The 23,774-nt window shown below is 42.1% G+C and overlaps 1 protein-coding gene across 2 annotated transcripts in view; it reads left to right on the top strand.

Annotated features, from left to right (window-relative positions):
- Positions 1-16,564: 16,564 nt before the first annotated feature.
- The window catches only part of MED14 (mediator complex subunit 14), a 41,486-nt gene continuing 34,276 nt past the window's right edge, over positions 16,565-23,774 (top strand). For both annotated transcript variants that reach the window (XM_035114407.2, XM_035114408.2), the window contains exons 1-3: positions 16,565-16,952; positions 19,599-19,625; positions 23,205-23,310. In XM_035114407.2, the coding sequence (XP_034970298.1) occupies positions 16,771-16,952; positions 19,599-19,625; positions 23,205-23,310 (315 nt within the window). In that variant the 5' untranslated portion in view covers positions 16,565-16,770. The remainder of the gene's footprint in view (positions 16,953-19,598; positions 19,626-23,204; positions 23,311-23,774) is intronic.

Genomic DNA, 23,774 nt, shown 5'->3' with positions numbered 1-23,774 from the left:
GTCCACCATCACCCACCAATCACTGATGACCACCAAATAGTATCCATGCACGGAAGACACCAAACACAGGGATGCCATGATGATGTGTTGTTACAGAATCCATTCTGCATCTCCTCTAGTGCATGATGAATGAACACACTGACAAGAAGAACTACCGTACTCATTCAGGAGCCTCCATGGCTCATTGTTTGGAGGACAGCTGTTAACACAGCCATAAGCTCCAGTTTTTCACTTACCGGTAGGGGATGAAATCCTGTAAAAAAAAGTCAGTAGCAGCCTTCAAGTATCCCATTTGACAGGCGAAAAGGGCAATGGGTGCCATTCTCATAGTGGTGGTAGTATTAGTAATTAATTAATTAATAATAAATAACAGCAAGTGTTCCTATAGTCCAGAAGGACCACACATAGAACCTGTAGGTAACAGGCCTCCTCCTAAAGGGGTCAGACCCCACAGCAGTGAAGATGATTCTGGACTCAATGTATTTGTGTGGGTGTCTATAAATAGGGTTGCCATACAGTATTTCAAAAAGTTAAAATCTGGACACAAAAGTTGGGTTGTCACACGTCTGGATTTTCCCGGACATTTCAGCCGGAGCACATAAACAAGGAAGAATGCACTACAGTAGCAAGCTTACAGAAGACAATATTGTGAGCTTGTTAGTAGCTCTGTGAGAAGGCACAATGCAATCGGAAGCAAGAGGATGATTTGATTCAAACTCATGAAAAATGTAAATGTGATCTCCACAAGGCCAAATGTATCTTTTGAGTGAGTTGCTGGCAATCACATGGAAAAAAGCAGAAGCAATAGGAATAGAACCTGGCTTCCTCTTTCAGAAAAAGAGACTCTTAACTACACAGTCACAAACACAGAAGATGTTCCTTACGGGGTTTCTGTGCATAGCGGTCCTTTTACCAAAGTTCCAAGTTGTAGGTTCTTAATTTGATAAGTACAGATACAAAATAATGTAGCCTCACGCTATGCGGTCTTGTCGCATGAACTATGTTCCCTTGCTGGGCCTTCTATACCCTTGATACAAAGTCAGAATCCTATCTTCTTATGTGGCTGAGGGGGGAGATCTCCAGCTGTAGCATACTGCTAGTGCTGCAGCATTGCTACACCGTGTGTAAATAGACTATTCCAGATTAACACTTTATTTTGCCAGCAAAAGGAGATCTATAAACAATCCTCTCCTTATCCAGTGGGAGTAATTTGTTATGATCCTGGTGTAATGTACTTGAATGGGTTTAAGAGGTTAAATGTCTCACTCCAGGGCAAAACACTTTTCACTAAACACTTTCATGAGAATACTTAACAGGCCTCAACTTCCACCCAGTACACTCAATGAGAATGTTCCAACTACTGTATAGTTAAAAGCACAAATCCAAGGAATGTAGTGGCTCTGTGTTTGCATTGGGTTATTTTTTATTGTTTTGAATCATGGGTAGAGCTTAAGCTCCTGCCTGACACTTCTTACCTGTTTGGTCCAAGCTTCATTTTTCAGTCATACCAACATACTGTATTTCTCATTTTGACATTTTATATTTTTACTTTATGTAAAGAGCAAAGCCAAACCAAATGTAAATAAAAATTGCAGATGCAAGATAATGGTTGAGGCCTCACATTCAGCTAGCAGCAATTTTTTGTCCCTGAAGAATATGATTTACAATAGGTTCTTTCATGATGATTATACAATGCTGCCTGCTGTCCAGTATGATCCAGAGTAAATACAATGCATCTCATTCTAATCTGAAATGCATTTCCCCCCTGTTACAATAATTGTGCATAAGAGGCACACCATGTGTGCTGGCAGATCCCTAGTACCAAATTGTCATGTAATTTGCAACTCGGTAACTAGTCTAGCTGTGGAATCTAGAAGACCTTGGAACAAATATTTTATATTAGTGTCTGACAAACTCAGAGTCTCCCTAATTATATGATGTGGTGTCAGTATGGAATGCTCACCAGATGTTTGCTGCTTCTGACCCAAATTCAGAAAGAGCAAATACACACGAGTTGACAAAGATCAAGTAAGGAACTCCTGCAGAGGCTGACATTCTGTGCGCATCCACATTGTTGTTTGATGTGGATAATAAGCTTCCTGCACCTCCACTAATTCTCTGTTGTCCATATGATGTTCTCTTCCAAACCACCATATTCCCACACTATCCTCTCCCTCAGTCAGGATTTTCTCATATGAAGGATACTGCAAAAAAAGAGAGGAAATGAGAATATCCGGACTGAGGAGGGGGAAAGAGTGGGGAGGGAGTTATTTGGTGGAGATCATCAGGTTGATAATAATGGAGAATTAATGAAGGTACAAGACTGTGCACATTAAATTATAGTATCCATACTGTGGGTAATGCTGAGCAAATTTAAAACACAAAGACACTTTGTTTCAGTGATGGAGATGATTAACTGTCAAAACTGACTGTTCAGGGAAGTTTGTGAATTTACCATCACATGGCACCTTCAGTTCATGATTGCCAGAAACCTTCTGAATAAATTAGCTTTTGTCAACCATCAAATTTATGTTGCAGGTGCATCAAACACCTTTTAATCAATCTTGATCCCTCTTGCTGATACTTGGCCTACACTAAATATTGCTGTGGAATTAGCAGTGCCTGCTTGTTTCTTCCTGGTGCATTCTTATAATGTCTTCCTCCGTTTATATACTGCAAATAAACAGGTGTCTGCAAAGTCACCCTCGGTCCTCACTTCTCCCAAGGGAAGTGCCAAACCTAAACAAAAATTTCCACTTTTCAATATAAATGAAGTATGAAGAGCTATCAGATGAGCTTGTGTTTTGAACATATTGTTACAAATTTGTGGGTGGGTGCAGACTCCCCATAATCCTAGATGTAGTAAAGAGGTAGAATTTAGCTGATTTTGGGAATATTAAGGGAAGATGCCAGGCCAGGGGAAAATAGAGGCTGAACCTGTTCTCCTGTTCAGGAGATCGCACAAGAAGAACTAAGGAGAACTAAGTACAGTACTGGGTTATTAAGAACAATTTGACCATGCAGATACTGTCCTGTCCCTGGCTGAGAACTTGACAGAACAGTAGAAGTGAAGGGGGGAGCTTTTCAGGGTAACAGGGCATTATGTCACTACAGAGGTTTAAAACAGAGGTTTGGGAGCAGAGGTTTCTGGGAAGAAGGAGCAGGAAGTGGGCAGAACTCCATGCGGGGACTGAAGGACAGCAGAAATGCTGGCTGGCTGTAGCAGATTACTACAGAGAGACATGAGGATGGCACTTAGGCTGCCTCGGGATGCAATGCTGCACTGCTGAGAAGGACAAGCCCCTCTTGGGATGTAAACCTATGAATTATTTCTCCAACAAAACCTAGGTTATAAATATATGTAAAATAAACTGTATTTTTCAAATACACTAATCTCTGCTGTACCTCATTTCCCCCCAAGGAAACACAAACCCTGATTAAGTGGCACGGCCCCTGGAATCTCTGCTACCACTTGGCGGAGATTGGGGTAGCCTGTAACAATATTTAAAATGAAACGGTGGCTAAACATAAGCAATTCTATAAAAAAGGCACCTACCCTATTGATTAAATTTTGTAGGGTTGCCACCTTTATCTGTTAGTTTACAATGTACACGTTTTTAAATATACAATAGATATATTAGCAATATGTGTTGAGGTGCAAACCTAGCAAGATGGTTCAAAAATTATTAAAATATGCTTGACAATCCATCCTCAAACTTTCTAAGAAAAAAAGAAAATAAAATAAAATAAGAACCCACCCAGTTTCTAGAGCAGGGTTTGGGGGCCTGTGATCAGAAGCATCTACATGAATTTTTACATGGTAGGTAGGCAAGCAAACAAAACAAAATGTAGTTGACTTCAGCGAGTAGATCTATCACAGCTGGTAGAAGTGTTGATGGAGCAGTGGTGAGGTTGGGGTAGACCTGGTTTCTGAGAAACTTGTATTCCAGCCCACCTTTCCATTGCTGTCTATCTATGGCAGGGGTAGGGCCACATTCAGTGGTGCTCTGCCACTGGGGGCGGAGAGCAGGCGCGCTGCCCCCAGGGACGTGGCACACGTTCTGGGAGTGGGGTGCACAGGGGCAGGACGCATGTTTTGGGGGTGGGGTGCACCGTGCGCAGGGGCGGGATGTGCGTTTGGGGGCGGGGCGCGCCGTGCGCAGGGGCGGGGCGCACATTTTGGGGGCGGCCTGCCCCCACTGCCCCTATCTTCCTATGCCCCTGGCCACATTCCCAAATTATGGGGGCCACATGCCAGAGGCACTGGATATACCGGTAGTTCTTACCTTTATAAGTGGGCTACATTCAAGGCACGCAAAAGAAAAGTGTTTCTCTTATACAATGCAGCTTTCCATCCATCAAACAAGCATAATAAGGCCAGTGTTGAAGATGCTGGGACATTTTGCTTTGTAATCCTAGAAATTTCTTCAAAAACTCTCTCACACATACTGGAACATTTGAATCTCCATGCAGTCCCACCAGATATGATGGTAGGTGTGTTAGATACCAGCCATACAAAAGCTTTAAAGACAGTTCCCTGGTTTGTGTCAATATTGACTTAAAGAGTCCAGAACCCAGCAGCTGGTCCTCTTTGTCTACCTAAATGTACAGTGTCATTTCCCATTCTCATTGCTTGAGCCTCAAACCTATCAATTCCCAATAACATCTTATAAAAAGAGGGTATAATGGCTTTACCTGCTCCACCAGAGTTCAAAATCCATTTATCAAAGCTAGTTACAGTAGGTCCCTTGTTTATGCACACCCACACACCCCACTGGGGAATAGAGAGTTGCTGCTTGCTCCAAGACCCACAACAGTGTATGTACCCTAAACTTCCTTTCAATTACCTTTATAGATATGGGAGGATGAACACCAATAAAAACCAGTTACAAAATATTCAGCTGTTTGTACACTGTATATATTGCTTATGTTCTGAAACATTGGGGGTTGGCTGTAATTTTTCTCACACAAAGGCATGTACTGTAACTGTAAGCAGAAGAAGAGATGAACATAGCATAACAGAACCTTCCTAGTACAAGAAAGAAACTTATAGAGAGAGTGTGATGTGATCCTTTAGAACTCCACTGAAGAGCCTACAGAGTGTCTATGCAATCTGATAAATAGAGTTGGTGTGAGAATTAAATGCATGAGAGGAAAGAGTTATGGAAGTGCAGCCAATAAATGTCACAAGAGGGATGTGCTGAAGACTAAATTCCCCTTCCATAGGCAAGCCAAACACACATTTGTATTTGCTTGATGAGTATCTGACTTGAGGGTGAGCAGAAAATAAACGTAGAAGCTACCTACTTTGATGCACACATCATGAGTATTTCCATTTTAATTGCACATCGCACATATTTTAAAATATTAATCCCACTCATGCTTTAAGGCTGTACTATTTTGGGGTAAATTGTTTCCTACTGCTGAGAGGAACGCCCCCCCCCTTTTCAGTGGAAATCCAGAAATGCACATAGCAATTTAAATAGTTTTGTGGGTTTTGTTTTTGTTCTAATAGCAACATTTGGAAGGCTCCCATCCAAAAAGCAGGCTGTGCTGCAAACCATCTTTATTGAGAAAGAAAGTGCCTCGTAATGTTCCCTCCATTCTTGGAAACAAAGCTTCTTTTTAGATTAAGACTGCAAAAACTGGTCACAGTACATTGCCTCAGGAATCTTGCTGGATGTTTTCCTCAATCACAGATGTTAATGAAGGGATTGTGGGAGTCTCAAGCAAAGGATCCATACAGTATAATGATCCTGAAGACTGCTCCTATTCAGTAGCTCCCATTTCGTTTCACTGCTCTGGAGTGACTCATGTTTCTGAATGCTTAGCTCACAGGGAAAATACAGCTGGAGCAAGACAGCTCTCCACAGAGTTCCATGCTTGCAGCTCCATGACAGTCCAAAAGATTATTGTACTTGGAACACTGAGAAATACGTAACTTATACAGTGTGGGAAATGATTTTGCTCTGCAGAGCTGGCCACGCTCTACATACTTGGGAGGCCTTGTCTGCATACTTGGGAGGCCCTGGGCAAGTTATTCACTCTCAGGGTGAAATTAGATTTGATGAAAACCACTACCACCCTCAGAATGTGGGGAATGGAGCTGGGTCTCTTGAATGGTGAAATGAGCACATACAAAAGGTCTGCCTCACTCACTTCCGACCCATTTGCTCTAGGGCCAATGTTCTCTCCTTCCAGCTCTAATGCCAGAAGTGAATCAGGCACAAGTAAAAGTCTGAAGAGAGGAAAGGCATGGGAGAGCTCAGTGTTCAGCACCCCTCACCACATGCAGTCCTTTTCTGTTTGAAGTAAAACCACACATCTACCTTCAAATCGCATGGCTCTCCCCAAACAATCCTAGGAACTGTAGTTTTCACCTCATGGAGCTCTCTTTCCCAGCACCCTTAATAAACTACAGTTGCCAGGATTCTATTAGAGGGGGAGTCATGTGTTCGAATTGTGCTTTAAATGTATAGGGTGGAGGTGAAGCCATGTAAGAGGAAAACACTTGCCTGTCGCTGTCACATCTGGTTTGGCCCTCAGATGCACAAAATTGTTGCGTGGGCAACTATTCAAAAATCAACTTGCCAGAAATTTCCCACAAATTAAGGGATGATGGCAATTAAAAGCATATATATCATCAATACCTTAGGCATTTAGGGCAGTGCTATTTTTATAGAAAAAGAGGTACTGGAACTCACCATGACCGCCTTCCTCATTCTGTTAGAATGCAAATGGTGCCTAACTGAGAGGTGCTGAAACTGAGTTCTGGTGAGTTCCCGCTGAAAAAAAAGCCCTGATTTAGGGTATGTTTAATGTACTTTATTTTGAGGGACAGATGTAGGCTAGTCGCTCATTTGCCACTCACGTTATTACTATCACATGGTGGTACCCACATCATGTGGTCCCCTACCAGCCAATTCCTGTGCCCTCCATGCACTGGGGCTGCTGTCCTGAAGTGAGGAGCCTGCTCTATGCAAGTAGACTTCCCATGCAATTTAGAAACCTGCACAATCACATTTCTCCATCTCACAAAGAACCTACATGCCTAGAGGAGACTTGAAGCTCCAGCAGGTGGAGGGCAGGAGAATGGACTGGTAGAGGATGCAACAGCAAGGCCAATCAGAGGTGCCATCTTCTGAAACACATTGTGGGGGCCCGACACAACATCTTGACATTGTTCTTCTGTGCCCAATTCTAACAATGGTGCCCCCCTAAAAAAAGCATGGGGGTGACACAGTGCCTCAGCCCCCTGGATCCAGTGCCTATAGTGTGTGTGGTGTGTGGTGTGTGTGTGTGTGTGTCAGGTTTCTAGGTTATATGCAACTAAACAAATAGTTTGAATAACCCAATGAATGGGTCAATCCATCCCACAACTGTGACATGTTCTCCACTTCCTCAAAGGGTGAACAATTCAAGGGGAGCTTTAGTTTCCTTTGGACGAGAGAACACTCCTATAAGAGGCAGCAATCCCACTTATTCTGCATCAGATTTCCAGTGAGAGCTGTTGCACTCAAAGGTACTTCGTCCCCACAAACTCACAATTCCCTTCTCTTTCTCTCTCTCTCTCCACCCCACCCCTGTTAATTCAACCTGTAAACTAGATCCAACTGTTTCTGTTAAATGAGTGTCGCCTTCCCAAACTTTGATGACTGTTGCATTTTAAGGCTCCACTCTCAAAAAAATATTAATATTCTTTTATTAAATCTTTGGCCCATATTTGGGAACACTTTATGAAAAAACAAAGTGATAGATACATTAACAGCAAAAGTCAAATTCCTAACAATATACATAAAATTGCTACCCTCAGGTATGAAAGGAAAAAAAGGAGAATAGCAAATACCTTTGGTATATAATATGTATGCTTTGGGAGGCATTTGGTTACCATAGTAATATGAAAGTACCCCTAAACATTTGGTTTTTTAAGGCACTGACTTTTACAAAAATTATTACAAAATTTTTTGTAAAAGTGTCCATAGTTGACAAGCTCACTCTGGAGTTCAGAGCAAAAGCAGGACATTTTGCTATTGTGTTGCATCCATTTCAGTACAGAAGCTACAATTCTACAGTATTCATTTTGTTGGGATGAAGGTCTGTAAGTGCTGCAAATGGAGGTGCCTAGAAGTCCACAATAGAACTACTGCAGATATCTTTCAGACACTTGAATTATTTGTGCCCACAGGAAAAGAGCGGAAAAGAGTGTTGAGTGTGTGACATGAATGAGTCACAAGAAAATCACTAGCTCTGTGAAACCTGAGCAACTAAAAATGGTTGATAAAACGCTGATCAGGTGGCAAATCACAGTTTATCTCAATTCCTTCATCTGTTGCAGAAAATATATTGCAGCAGAATGTGATTGTTGGCTCCATTTGTTGTGTACTTTCTTCAGAGCCTTGTATGGTTTAGCACCCAAAGGTAGCATTTTCAATAGCTTTCAGCAATTTCTGCAAAAATTACAGTGCCTTTTTTTTATTGGGAAGCATACCCCTAAACATTTTGTGAATCTACGTTTGGCCTCATGGAGGGGCAGTATTTCAATATGAGTAGGAAAATGAGAGTAGCCCTAAACATTCTTTTAGAAAAAAAGCATAAAAGCAGCTTTTAATGTTGCTAAGTTTTCAACCCGACCACATACATGACTGATTACCAGCTTGTGATCATCCTTATGAAAGGAAGGGGCATCTCTACAGATCTGGGTCTCCAACTACAACCATGGTATAATATTGTTATCAAGACAGAGGACCCATTCCCATCAACCCCCCCCCCACCCTCTGACTATACATAAGGGTCTGGTGACTTCTGTTTCAGTGTATCTGAAGAAGTGTGCATGCACACGAAAGCTCATACCTATGACAAACTTAGTTGGTCTCTAAGGTGCTACTGGAATGATTTTTTATTTTTATTTTGACTGCGTCAGACCAACACGGCTACCTACCTGTAACTAATACAGGGGACGACCATTTTGCACATGTCATTTGACTCACAACTGTGCACAAGAGCACCATTTTCAGATGAAGAAGAAGAAGAGGAGGAGGAGGAGGAGGAGGAGGAGGAGGAGGAGGAGGAGGAGGAGGAGGAGGAGGAGTTTGGATTTGATATCCCGCTTTATCACTACCCAAAGGAGTCTCAAAGCGGCTAACATTCTCCTTTTCCCTCCTTCCCCACAACAAACACTCTGTGAGGTGGGTGGGGCTGAGAGACTTCAGAGAAGTGTGACTAGCCCAAGGTCACCCAGCAGCTGCATGTGGAAGAGTGGAGACACGAACCCGGTTCCCCAGATTACGAGTCTACCACTATTAACCACTACACCACACTGGCCCATAAGGGGGGTGGGGAAGGGAAGGCTTATGTGTGCTCTCCTGACTTGTGGAATGACTCGGAAAGCAACCTCCACACAAATCAGGCGTTGCCTGTATTTTATATTACAATGCTTTTATAGTGGTACCTCTGGTTAAGAACTTAATTCGTTCCGCAGGTCCGTTCTTAACCTGAAGCACCACTTTAGCTTATGGGGCCTCCTACTGCCACTGCGTCACCGGAGCACAATTTCTGTTCTCATCCTGAAGCAAAGTTCTTAACCCAAGGTACTATTTCTGGGTTAGCGGAGTCTGCAACCTGAAGTGTTTGTAACCCGAGGTACCACTGTAGTTTATGCTTCTCTTTCAGCAATTTTGAATTAGAATCAGTTGTCTCTCGCCAATTGCAAATTGGAGGGGGTGGGGAATAAAAACCTGGTGCCTCACAAAATGCTAGGAACAGAAGTGTCAGTAAAATGTGAATGTAAAGGAACCCAGAGCAGTCTTTAACCTGTAAAGTCAAGGACCTGAATATTCTAGGATATTCATGTTAAGAGAAATCTATTGGATGCAGGGTGGGGAAGCAAAAATTAATTTCAGCATGGCTCTGCAACTTTGCGAGTATATTGCCTTTGAAGGTGTTAAAAGCATTTCAAGTATATTATCTAAGTTATATTTACATCATTTTAAAGTAGCCATTTTTAAAAATAATTGTCTCTAAATTAATGCTGCTTGGGTTATTATCTTTATAGTTTATCCAATGGTTCAAAAAATATACTTGGCAGTGTAGTGCCCAAAAAGGGTAGGAATAAAGATGAAAAAGTTTTGCCTACAACAATCCTGGCATGTAGGCCACTGTTATCACAGACTGCAAACATTGCAGAGATCTCAAAGGCTGCTGAGCGGATAAGAGGAAGTGAACAATGTCTATGGCTGCAAGTGTTATGTCAGTTGCATTCTCTCTGTCACACAATCTCATACACACACACAGACATGTAGCGCCCAAACATGTGCAAACATGCAGCAATATGCCACGGAAAAACACATGCAATAGCCTATCATATACAACAGCATGGCATGTGCAATTCATATGGAGCAGCACATAAAACAAACATATAGTGTACTTGGCAATGCATGCACCAGGACTTTCCCCACATTAGAAAGTTGCACATTTTATTTTTTAATAGGCAAAGGCTTTATGGGGAATTTGTGTCTTCTATAGGGACCCAGGTGGCGCTGTGGTTAAACCACTGAGCCTAGGGCTTGCTGATCAGAAGGTCGGCGGTTCAAATCCCTGTGACGGGGTGAGCTCCCGTTGCTTGGTCCCAGCTCCTGCCAACCTAGCAGTTCGAAAGCACGTCAAAATGCAAGTAGATAAATAGGAACCGCTACAGCGGGAAGGTAAACGGCGTCTCCATGTGCTGCTCTGGTTTGCCAGAAGTGGCTTTGTCATGCTGGCCACATGACCTGGAAGCTATACGCCGGCTCCCTCGGCCAATAATGCGAGATGAGCGCGCAACCCCAGAGTCGGTCACGACTGGACCTAATGGTCAGGGGTCCCTTTACCTTTATATTTTGTTAAGACTCACCCACCAGCCCCAATCAGCACGGGGGTTTTAGTCTAGGGGTCGGCAAGGCTTACTGGGCATGGGCCGGATCACTCCCGCGGAGCTCTTCTGTGGACTAGGCCGGTGCAGCATGACGCCGGAAATCATGTCTGCACATGTCCTTGGCACCAGAAATCACTTCTGTGCATGCCCCAATACCAAAAATCACGCCTGCGCAGAAGCAATTTTTGGCATCTGGGCATGTGCAGAAGTGATTTCCGGAGCTCCGGTTTAGCGCAACACGCTGGGACTTGCCAAGAGGGTGGCTTGGTTCGCGGGTGGCTTGTGGGCTGGTTAAACGGCCTCTGTGGGCTGCTTCCGGCACATGGGCCGTAGGTTGGGGGACCCCTGTTCTAGTCCAACAACATCACTGCTTTAATAGCTGCCTGACTGGCAGGCATCAACAGCTGAAGCTCTTTCTATTACAAGATCTCCATATTCACATTTCCTCTCTATAACCCAGTTAAGCCAATGTGAGTCATTTATAAGACTAACACAGCTGAATCTAAAAACCGCCCGGTAATGCTCAGATAAAGGGCAGTATAGACATCATCATCATCATTACCATCATCTGCCTTCATTATTCACAGATAAGCCTGCTTATTTGGCAATACAGTATGTTCTACTGAAATCAATGCATCTTAGTACCAAGTAAATGCTATTAGGACTTAGGTGCCAAACAATCTGAATCCAAGTGCATCGGCTTCTCTAGACTAAGGAGGTGAATTTGGTCAGCAGCAGTTAAATCTTATCAGTTTCTTTTCTAACTTGGGCAAGGTCACAAGACAGAGTATTTACAGCACAATCTGCTACTGGATATATCAGAATTACTCTCCTCTCCCTGGTGTTTTCCCCAATGCATACAGAAAGGACTCTGGCATATAGCCTAACCCCCAGACCACCTTTGCAACTCTCAACGTCATGAATAACATACTGTACAATCATTGCACTTACCCAAGATGAACCATTAAATATTTCACGCAAATACAGGCACTCCTCCTAGGACATAGACATTACTTCCAAAATACCTACCGGTAGTTTATAACAACTATTATAGTACCTTCTTATGTGGTTAATTAGAAATATGCTCGAGATAGGAAGTTAAATCAAACTTACAGTGTGTAGGGACTTAATACAATTTAAAGTGAAAATTCAGTAGTATTGTGCAGACTTCCTTATACTGCTATGTAATGTGTAGAACTCTTATTCAGGGAATTTGTCATCTCTGCAAGAGCAACAGATGTAGGAAATGTACATACTTCAGCTTAACCATGGCTTACAAATGGCCATAGCTTTTCAAATAAGATAGAAATTGATTTGAGGGAAAGCACATCTATCAGAGATATTTCTCAAGAAACTGCATTATGTTTATGGATTGTGGCTAATGTCATGTGTACTTGGCTTCAAACACCAGTGGTGAGAGTGCACTGGAGCTGGAATAAATGGTAATGTGTACACAATCAGAGTCAGTGTGTTCTGCTGGAAGCTGAATAATATTTCTGGTCTCTTATCTATCACCTTGTATGCGTCCTTCAAGATTGGGTGTTTTAAACGTTGCCATTTTCTATTGTTGTCCTGTCACTTTGGGACAAAAGCTGGATGCATGGAGTAAGTTTCAAAGTGTCCAGCACCTTGGTGAACTAGATTAAATAAATGGTTGGACAGGTTGACTAGAAAGTTTTCCATGCAGTATTATTTCTCACTCTGTGGACAGAGGAACTATTTGTTCCATTGTTATTGTATTAAATAGATTACGTATAAATTTAGTTCAATTGCTGTAGTGTATTGTTAGGTGTGAATGTGGTTTCAGCTGAATAAAGGTTTTAATTCAGATCTTTGCGAGTTTTATTCCTACTAACCTCTGTAGGACCCAAGCAGGTGGAGGTCATATTAGCACCTGCACGAGATGCTTCTGCAAGCACAAAAACGCCCCGCATCCTTAGGAGTTTCTACATGATAATCATTTTTGTTTATTACAGCTATCACCATTTAGAAGTGGCCCCAAGTTTGGCAATGTGGCCCCTTCCGGAATGAACTAAGAAAAGCAGGATATTATTGTCCTTTTTGGTAAGAGATTTTATTGACTTTCTGTGTAAAAAGGAGATTCTGTTCTGCAGTCTACTCCTCACAAAGCCGAGCTGTTCCTTAATCCAGAAAACGAGGTTTTATAAGTAGTCTCTGATATTAACAATACTGTATGTGTCAATATGTGTGCAGGAAGTATACCCTCACCATGTTTATAGCACAGTAAGTGCGTAATTGTTGCTTAGGATCCAGCTCTTTCTCCTTGAATGAAACATTTTTGATGGGGGGCTATGGCATTATCTCAGTACTCAGACTAGAATATTCTGTTTTTAACTGTTCTGTCTTTCCTCCTCTGCAGGTCTTCATAAGCTTGGTAGCAATTGTTGGTTGGGCCATTAAAAAGTACCATTAATGCTAGGACATGAGTCACTTCTATCAGCCCAGGCAGGTGCTGAAAACTGGTTTTGTCTATAAAGATGGAGACCTGAAGTTTATGCTAGTTTAAAATGGAAGAATAAATCTATTACTGTACTGCCTGTAGTTTACTCCCATATTCTCTGGTCAAAAACCAACTTGCAGCAAGCATGGCTAACTGCTCCTGCCATCACTGCCCCCGTTCCATTATAAGTAGACTGCCTATTGTTATGTTATCATTGAGTCAGAACGTGCACAACTCTTTCTAGAATCTGGTGGAGGGAGCCTTTGAACTGATTGGATAAGAAGTATTATACTGTTTATATAGTACCAGCAGCTGGCAGCAAATGATAATGTTATTCTGAGGGGAACATTTTCTTTTTCAAACTGCCATTTCAAATATAATTGCATCTGAATTTCTCAGTATTTTCAACAGGCACTAATAGGTAACTAATTTACTGCTAATGTAAATAATGCTCTATTGTACACACAACAATCACTTAACAATTGACAAACCAATAGTTCATGACAGCAAACTGAATTTACTAGGAATAATACAGTCACTAATGAGAGTTGAGGCCCAAATGTGTGACATGTTATATTACATTTCTTTGATATTAAAATGTTTAAAAATAATTTTAAATTGCATTGCACAAACTATGTAGGGAGACTCTTTTAGTAATAAATGATTGTTACAATAGAAAGCATAAGGTTAATGGTATGTTGAACTAACACTTAGAATTGCTGGAAATTTTTCAGACTTCTTACATCTACAACTTTATATTATAAAATATAATTTTACAAATGAAGGTGGTATTCAGGTAGAAGTTTCCAAGTAGTAAGTTCCCTTCTTGGCTTAAAACCCTTAGCCACTAATGTATATTAAGGTGGAATATTTTATGTTTATACTATTTTACTTTTAAAAAAGCAACTACAGGAATTAGTACAGGGTTGGGGAACCTGTGGTCCACCAGATATTGTTAGGTTCCTTCATCCCTGATCATTGGTCATGTTGGCTAGGTCTAATGGGAGCTGGAGCCAAGAGTCTCATAGAGACAGCATAGAGAGTGGGGTTGAATGATGAGGAGAAGTGGGAGATCAGAGAGCTGGAGAAGGTCAGCCTGTAAGAAGGTTCTAGTGGGCTGGGGATTGGAATCCAGGACCCCAGGAGGAGTCTGAACTGGGGAAGGGTCCTAGGGCTTAGGAGATAGAGCTCTGGATCCAAGGGAAAGAACAAGTAGATTGTCAGAAGAACAGCCCACCTGTGTCATTGGATACCCCAAACATAGTGTGACCACCTGTTGAGGTGTCTTTCTCTTGTTAGTGAAGAGTTTGTCACCGATCTGAAATAGGGTTGTTGTTTTGTGACATCTGAAAACTGTCAATTAATATGATGATAAATATTTTACTAGTGGTTGGTTTTGTTTAAAACTATATTGCTTTTGCGGCCATTGTAACACATCCTGGGATCCTATAATGAACAACAGATAAATACATATAAGAATAATGCAGATGAAAAAAGTAAAATTTAAAACATGTACTTGGATCCAGTTTTTGAAGGATTATCAGTTCCCTCATGAACCTGCCTGGTTGTTAACTTCAGAAGCCCTTTTCTGGGTACCCCCTGCCACCTGAGCTGAGGTGGCAGGAGAAAGCAGCTACTCAGTGGTATTGTCTCAATGTGGAATGCTTTATGCTGGCCCACTGCCCTGGTACCAAGTTGATGAGGCTTTATAATGAGCTTCCCAAAGCAACTTCCAAACTCCATGGCTGATGAGAGATTTCCAGTTCAGGCTTGCTATTGCACCACACCAACTCACTACAAGCGATTCTAAATCACATTGCACAATAAAAAATACTATGGAAAGTGTTAATAATATATGTTTTTTTTTCTGACAAAGCGTCTTTAACTGTTGCATGATTTGCAGGAGCAACTTCTCTTCCTGTCAGCATGAAGAATTTCAGCCTGTTCTGAAAGTTGTTGAAGGTACAAGAACTGTCAGGAGAAAAAAGGAGGAGCCGCAACCTCTTCTTGAGCCGGGAATTCGCGCAGCACGGCCCGCCTTAGGCCTCTGTGGCTCTGCGGCGCCTCCCTCTCTGGCGACGGCTTCAGACAGACGAAGGCCGGTAACGCCAGGCCACCCCCATTGCTTTCCATAGAGTCTCTATACTATCGAGATTGAAGAGTAAAGTCGTGATTCAAATGCCTGAAGAAGGAAGTTCCGGTTCCTGTTGGCGCTAATGTTTTCTCCCTGGGGTGGAAATGAGAGTTGCCAAAAGAAAATTAAGAGTTTATTCCGTCTCCTAAAACAATAATAATAACAATAGAAGCAAAATCGGGAGCTTATGTTCTTGCTATTCAAGTTTGATTTCGGGTGGGAAATGAAGTTGTAGAAGCCATAGTTTTAAGCATCTACCAGCGTCATTATTTTCATTATTACTCAGAAGTAAGCTCCATAGAATTCTATGAGGCTTCATCCCAATTTAGTGGATACGGAATTGCAGCTAAATGTACAATGCATCTCCATGCAAGTCAAGGCTTCCTCGTGCAGCAGTGCTGGGTGTGCGCTGGCTGATAGATCGGTTTAGTTAATATTTATAACTCACTTTCCTATTAGGATAATAGCGAAAGTCGTCTACATTAAAATAACTCGACATGATGCAACATAAAAATTAAATCGCACGTTTAATTATTTGTTTAAACGGGCGACGATTTTAATCAATTTAACTGAACACTAACTCGAGTGTGTTTTGCATGGGATGGATCCTGGATACCGGTACTATTTCTGAATGGAACGACCTCAGTCCATCTTCAGCCTGTAATAAAGATCTGAGCTTACAGGGCTATTGCTAAGCAACTTTCGGGCACGGCAGGCACCTCCCACTTGGGCTTCGTAGTCATGCTATGTTAGAAAGATAAAATGTATTTCTACGTCGCTTTTCATTGAAATGAATGCTAGTACCGTTGGCTTCTTAACGGACAAACCGCTGCACAAACGCAGCTACATTAAAACTTGGGCTTCCGCCACCGTTTCCTGTGAGCGGTTCTTTATTACTTCCTCCCTGGGAGGCTAAAATCGAGCTCAGAGTGAACCCGGAAACTTGGAACCTTTTGTCAGTCTAATAGTGGGTGACCAGAAAAGCTTCTTGCAGAGATGGGGGGAAGTCTATGATCCCGCGCAGGCTACCGGAAGAGGTTTCTTTCCGGTCCGTCGCTGTCCTCGGATTGCTTCCGGTGCGGTGTCCGCCCCCAGCAATGGTGGCGGCAGCCCCAGCAGCGGCGGCGCTCGGCGGCCGAGGAGGCGCGTTGTGATCGCGACTGCTTCTCGTTGCCCGCGAGGGAGAGCGGAGCCGGGCGAGGAAAGGACGCCGAAGACCCGCTCTCGTAGGCCGGCCGGCTTGTTTCGGTTCCTGCCACGGCAACGATGGCGCCGGTGCAACTGGAAAGCCACCAGCTGGTCCCGGCTGGAGGAGGGCCCACCTCGGCCCCAGCTCCGCAGCCTCCAGGAACGGCGGCGGCGGCGGCCAGCGCCGGCTTCCGACTCAGCACCCTCATCGATTTCCTGTTGCATCGCACTTACGCGGAGCTCACCGTTCTGGCCGACCTGTGAGTGCCCGGGGGGGCCTGGGGGACCCCTTGCCCACCTACCTGCCTTGCCCACCTGCCTCCCCCCGCGAGACGGTTCACTCTCCAGCGAACCCGTGTTAGGCGACCTTGGCTTGTGTAACGCCTCTTACCCATTCGCCCAGGAGGTCCTCCTCCCTTGTGGCTTTTTTCTACGTGATGGAGAAGAAGGGTGGTGGTTTGGGGAAGCCTGATCTTCTGGTTCAGTTAGAATCTTAAGACTCTCTTCGCACGCTGTGACTCTTAGGTTACCTGCCTAAGATTCATATGTACACCCCAAAATGTAAAGGTTGAATAGAGTTAAACAATCGTTCAAAAACTTGAGTCATACATACAAGGGCATTTGTTAAAGAGCTGGAATTGATTCCTGGTTGAGTTTTATGTTTGCTGGCAAACCTAACAAGGACATCAAGAAGATAAGGGCTAAGTCTTAAATTAAAACTTGTGTTTGCTTGATTGGAAATACTGAATAAAAAAATTCCTTCCAGTAGCACCTTAGAGACCAACTAAGTTTGTTATTGGTATGCACTTTCATGTGCATGCACACTAGGGTGTAGGTGACAAGGGTGCTGTGCTCTCAGTTGGATGCTGTATTTTAATTTGAAGGGTAGCCTCCTTTCACTGTAAGTCATCTGGACGGTACAGACCATTTTGGTCCAGTGCAAGCTGTCTGTGTGTAGACTATTGAGGGACAGGTACCGTTGGAAGCATCCTATGTGTCTAGATTGCAGCAAGGCCTTTGCTGTCTTTGTATTAATCAGGTTTTTAAAAAGAAGTTGTATTTATACTTTTCACGAAGTTACTATTGAGACCTCGTTACAATCTCCTGTCACATAGCTGGAACTTCTGTGACATCAAACAGGTGGTTGCTTTATTGTGGCCTTTTAAAATCACTTCCTGTTGTGGCTACGTCTTTGCAACAAGCTATTTATAGAACCATAGAATTGTAGAGTTGGAAGCGACCCCGAGGGTCTTCTAGTCCCCCTGCAATGCTGGAATCTCAAATATTGTAAATGATGGACAAAGCAGCAGACCCTCTGTGTGGTCTCTGGAGTATTTCTGGTACTGGTAAGTAACAGCCCAGGTAATGAATAGAGGGTTGGTTGGATGAGATTTTAAAATAATTGATAAATAGCCTTATTGAAGTTAATAGCTTTAATATATTCACACCAACTACTTATTTAGTCACTTATTTAGTCTCTTTCAGGAATATGCTGAATTAGGTTGTTGGCTGTGAAAGTCAGGATAAACCAATTCCTTTTTTTACATATGCATAAATTAGACCTATAGTCATATCTGCAAACCTTTTCAAAAGTATTTGCATTTTAGTTAAGCTGCATTACTGTACTTTAAATGGGGCTAAATGAGTTCAAAATATGATTATTCCACCTTACCTAAATTGTGATTCATAGCACTAGCAATATAGGGCCCTCTACAAAAATATATTTCAATCTACTTTAAGTGGGATATTGTTATCTTTTTTCTGTTAATGCTTTTGTGGAAATATAAGAGACCCTTTAATTTACCTTAAGGTGTGTGGATAAATACTCCCAGAGTTAAAAAAAAAATAGTGGTGTAACTCAGTTTGTTTTAGCATCACAATAACAGAGTGCTGTTAGTACCCTGTTTCCCCTTTTTTAATACGTAGTCGTAAAGTAAGCCATGGCAGAGTTTTTAAGCATTTGAGAAGTATAAGACATACCCCGAAAATAAGGCATACTTCCGCGCTGCGGAAACCAACCCCCACAGGCACCTCCACTCACAGAGTCACTCCATGCGGCCGGCACTGCAGGAGTGCGATCAGCTGTGAAGTGGCGCTCCAAGAGCTCCGCTTAACAGCTGATCGCGCTCTCGCCTTGCTGGCTGCATTCCCGCGCTCCACCTTCTCGCCCACAGTCATCCCTGCCGCTTCCATGCTTGCCGCCACCACTGGGCTCACTGCTTCTTCCTTGCCTGGCCCGGCCAAGGAGCTTGGAGCGCCCTGCAGTGGCAGGCGGAGCGCCTGAGCCAGCGGCCTCCGCCTGGCCCGGCCAAGGACTCCTGCAGCCCCGCCACTCAGAACAGGTGGCTGCTGCAGCGCCGAGCACTCAAGAGAGCCCAGCAGCGCCCTGAGCCGTAAAAACCGTACCAGTAATAAAAAAATAAGACATCCCACCGAAAGTAAGCCACCCTGTGTTTTTTTGAGGAAAAAAAGTTATAAGACGGTGTCTTAAAAAGGGGGAAACACGGTAATAGTAAAGACACAATACATGGAGATCTGAAAATGAATGACTGCAAGTTCACACTTTATGATGTCAGGTCACTTGTATTTGCACTGGTGTTTGAAAAACATTTGGGGAAATCATCATCTGTTTTCAGTTATTTGGACACATGGTAGACATTTGTTTATTATCTGTGTGAAGAGGTTTGCAGTCACATACTGTAGATATCTGCCTAAGATTTAAATGTACACCCCAAAATGTAAAATGTGAATGAGTTACAAGATTGTTTAAAAGCTTGAGAATTGTACAAGAGCTATTGTCAGAGAGCTGGAATTAACTCATGCTTCCTGTTTAATGTTTTTGTAGTATTTGTCAAAACATAATAATTTGTTCTTTTTTTTACTACTCCAACTCCCCTTCTCAACAGATTACCAAGAAAAACAGATATGGAAAGGTGAGTAATGACAATTGAGGAGGATTTGTAATGAATTTTAATGAAATTTAGGTATTGAATCACTGGGTCAAATATTTCCTTTCTTTAACTTTACCTGAGTTAAAAAAGAATAATATAGTGTTTCAGTTTTATTAAGTGCCCAGTTTGAAATTCAAAACATGTTGGGATGGTTTACATGTAATTGCAACTATGATTTGATGCTATAAGAATGAGCCTTGTGGTTTTATTTTCCACCCCTGCCCAGCACCCTAGCTGGATGAATTTCCTCTGTAGTACAGATCCAAATTTGCCACTGCGTTCAAATCAGAAAACTATGGTTTGTGCTTTCCTCCAGATCAGGATTACTGTACTGGATTATGAAATGTTGTATGAGACGTCACACTACTGCAGAGGAAAAGTCTATGCCAATAAAGGATTAACATTTGTGTAATGTGGGGTAGTTGTTGTTTTTTTTAAAAAAATCCTATGTAACATTAGGGTGGTTTGCATTGTAAAGTTGTCTGATGCCATAGGAAGTTATCTAATTTAGCAGCATTATTATTTTTTGTTATTTTTATTTACGTAGTAAACAAAGGTAAAAACTTTGAAACTGCCAAGCTTGCCCAATACTGTATTTGCAATTGGCATCCATTAATTTTTACTGGAATTGTAGAGTTGGAAGGGACCACGAGGGTAATCTTGTCCAACCCCCTTTCTAACTTTTGCCCAATTTGGGGCTCAAACCCATGACCCTGAAATTAAGAATCTCATGCTCTACCGACTGAGCTATCCCAGCTTGTGGGGTGGACATTTTTTCCTTATCACTGAATATCTGGAAGATAATACAATAATAGAACCATTTGCCTGGTAGCAAATTGGGAGTCAGGTTTTCAAATAGAGAACCCATAAGTTTTATCCACTTCAGATAAAGTTATCAATTGATAGGAGATAGACTTGTTTGAATACAGGAGGAATTATGGCCTCATGCAGATTCTGCTTCAGAATAATTTCTGAATACTAAATGTTGGTCATGATGTGAAATCATGGGGTTGCAAACCATGGTTGGTATTAACTGTATATCAATGATATATCTGCACAGAGTATGGTTAGGAAAATTAATCCACCTCTCCAGCCTCTCTTCTTATAAGATAAGAAATAGGTATTGCTGGTGTCCCATTATACACATCAGCTGAGGGCAGAACTAACTTTGCCAAACTAAACCATAATCTCTTGTACGTCTAACATGTTAACCATAGTTAAGTTTAGGTCAGCATTGGGCCATTCAGCTCTCTGTGCCCATGTTCACTTGTATTCGTTGAGGATTTCTTCTAAAACTGTGAGCTTTGTAATGCATAGATATTTATCACACAGTTAAACCCTGTAGCAGTGTTCTGGCATTTGCCTGAAGGTGTCACTCCAAAATCTCCATGCTGTCACTGCTGATGCTTGTCAGTGATTGTAACTCAGCTCTGAAGAGTTTTTCCTGCTTTTTTTTTTAAGTCTGGCTGCTTTAGGGAATGTTTTAATTAACTAGTGTGCTGTCCTTCATTGAAAATGAATGCTTGCAGCAGTGTTCTGGTAAAACTGACTAGCAAGTGAGTCCATAAATCTCCTGCATGTACTATCTTATTTGATAAAATTAGTTAATTGGCCGCCAGGTTTGTTTTTTTAAAAAAAGCTTGTCAATCTATAATCAATAAAATTAGATAGATCAAACATTACAAAAGCAGTGTCAACAAAATGGAAGGCAACTGCACACAATTAAACTGCACATTACTTAAAAGACAATAGAAACACTACTAAAATAGTGGTCTGGGAGACATCCTGAGAAACTGGTTCAAGAGCTGTGAGAAAGCCTTGCTGTAAGTCCCATGGCATGAGAATGGGTCAGCAAACTTTTTCAGCAGGGGGGCAGTCCACTGTCCCTCAGACCTTGTGGGGGGCCGCACTATATATATATATATATATATATATATATATATATATATATATATATATATATATATATATATATATATATATATTGGGGGGGAGAACAAATTTCTATCCCCCCCCAAATAACCCAGAGATGCATTTTAAATAAAAGCACACATTCTACTCATGTAAAAACACCAGGCAGGTCCCACAAATAACCCAGAGATGCATTTTAAATAAAAGGACACATTCTACTCATGTAAAAACAACCTGATTCCCAGACCGTCTGCGGGTCGAATTTAGAAGGCGATTAGGGCCAGATCCAGCCCCTGGGCCTTAATTTGCTGACCCATGGATGAGAAGGAGCAAGAATAGTGATTGTTGCATAGGAAACTGCCCAGAGGGGCAGACAAAGCAAGTGCTTCTCTTGGAGGATCAGGCCACCAATGACTATTAGTCATTATGGCTATATAGTAATCCTGCTTGTGGGCTTCCCCTAGGCCTCTGGTTGGTTGCTGTGAATGGCAGGCTGAATCTGATAGGCCGTCTGATAGAGTTTCTTCAACAAAGTTGAGCATATACATACTTGAGACGGTCAAGTTAAGATCATTTTGGAGCTTCCTGCATTTTTATGCTTACATATAGGAACAGATCACCTAACTGCTCCTGTTTGTCAGTAAAGAGAGCATTAGCATTTTGTTACTATGGGGCATAGAAATCTTTCTATCGAGCCTCACACTAAATGCAGCTGTACATGTATTTAAGACAGTTTAGGGTGCCTTTCTAAAGCAGGCTAAAGTGTGGTTGAGGGACGATTGGATGCAGCGTAAGTGCTTCTCTGTCAGAGAAGGAGGCCTATCAGCAGAATAACACGTAGCACTGCTGGAGGCCCCCAGTACAGCTGCAGGGAGCTCCATGAGTCTATCTGTACTACCAGCAGTGAGCAAGGGGGAACAGGGCATGTTGGGGGCAGTAGAATCATAAACGCCCTTGTTCCCCTGAAACCCCCTTCTCCCCTAAATAAAATGGAGCCCTAGCTATGCCAGCATCGGTATAATGAGGTGGAGTGTGCTGCATTGTGAGGTGGGAGCAGGGGAAGGTATAGCCCCCCACCCCCAAAAAAGGAAAGGAAAGGAAAGGAAGAAAAAAAATGTAGAGCACCAGCATAGAAGTACAATAAATCAAATCAATCACTTAAAACATTGGAAGCAGTAATAACTCAACCATAGAATTCCCTGTCCCCACAAGTGCTCCAACAGTCCTACTACAACTACATTTTTTTTGGCCTTAGATATTGAATATTTGCATTCTGGTATCTCAGGGATAGCTAAGCTCCTGTTCAGATGCCTGGCATACTCCTGAAGCAATTTTTCTGTCCCCCAAGACCTCACCAATTTTGGCAGCCAAACAAAACAAGAAAGGAGATAATAAAATAAAGTAAGAGGGGGTTGTGAGCATGTGAAAGTGTGTATAAGAGTGTGAAGGCAGCCCCTAGAGGGTTCACCAAGAGTGAATGCAGACTTTTGGCCAAAAAGAGTTATCTAATGTATCCAATTGCAATGTTAGTCTATTATCTCATTCTGCATCTGGAATAATTATTGGCATATCTGATTCCCCCTTTCATGTGCTGCTTTTTTTCAAAATAATTGAAGTACAGATTTTCTAATGCAATTTGCTTCTTTACAGAAAAATAGAAATAGTGCAGTTTGCAAGTCGCACACGGCAGCTGTTTGTCCGATTGTTAGCTTTGGTAAAGTGGGCAAATAATGCTGGAAAGGTGGAAAAATGTGCGGTAAGTTTGATACTATTCATTAGCTCTCAGCTGAAATTTTCAGAGGGAAGGGATGGCTTCTGTATTTCACCCAGCTGAGAAAAGAAAGAAAATAGGTCATTCATTCATTCGGCCTTTATTGGCATAATTTAGACAATAAAATCATAAAAGCGGGGGAGGAAGCATCTATAAATCATTGAGAGAATAGTTACTGACATTCCACATGTTCAAATATAGTGGTCATAAATTTCAAAAAAATTTCTAGTAAAAAAGTTATGATTTCATTTTCTTTAAGATGCAGTGAATGATTGTCTCTTGGAAAACTTGCCTGCAGCTGGGTGGACTAGAAACACCTGAAAAATAGCCTGTTCATGGTTTTATTCCTGATCTTTGGTATAGCAAAATATTCTGTTTTCAGAATGTAGTTCTGCAGTTAGTTACAAACTAATGCAGAATAACAAATGACAGCTAAACAAAATTCTGTA

This window comes from Zootoca vivipara, chromosome 4, assembly GCF_963506605.1.
Source record: "Zootoca vivipara chromosome 4, rZooViv1.1, whole genome shotgun sequence".
Lineage (NCBI taxonomy): Eukaryota > Metazoa > Chordata > Lepidosauria > Squamata > Lacertidae > Zootoca > Zootoca vivipara.
This window is presented reverse-complemented; position numbering and strand designations above follow the sequence as displayed.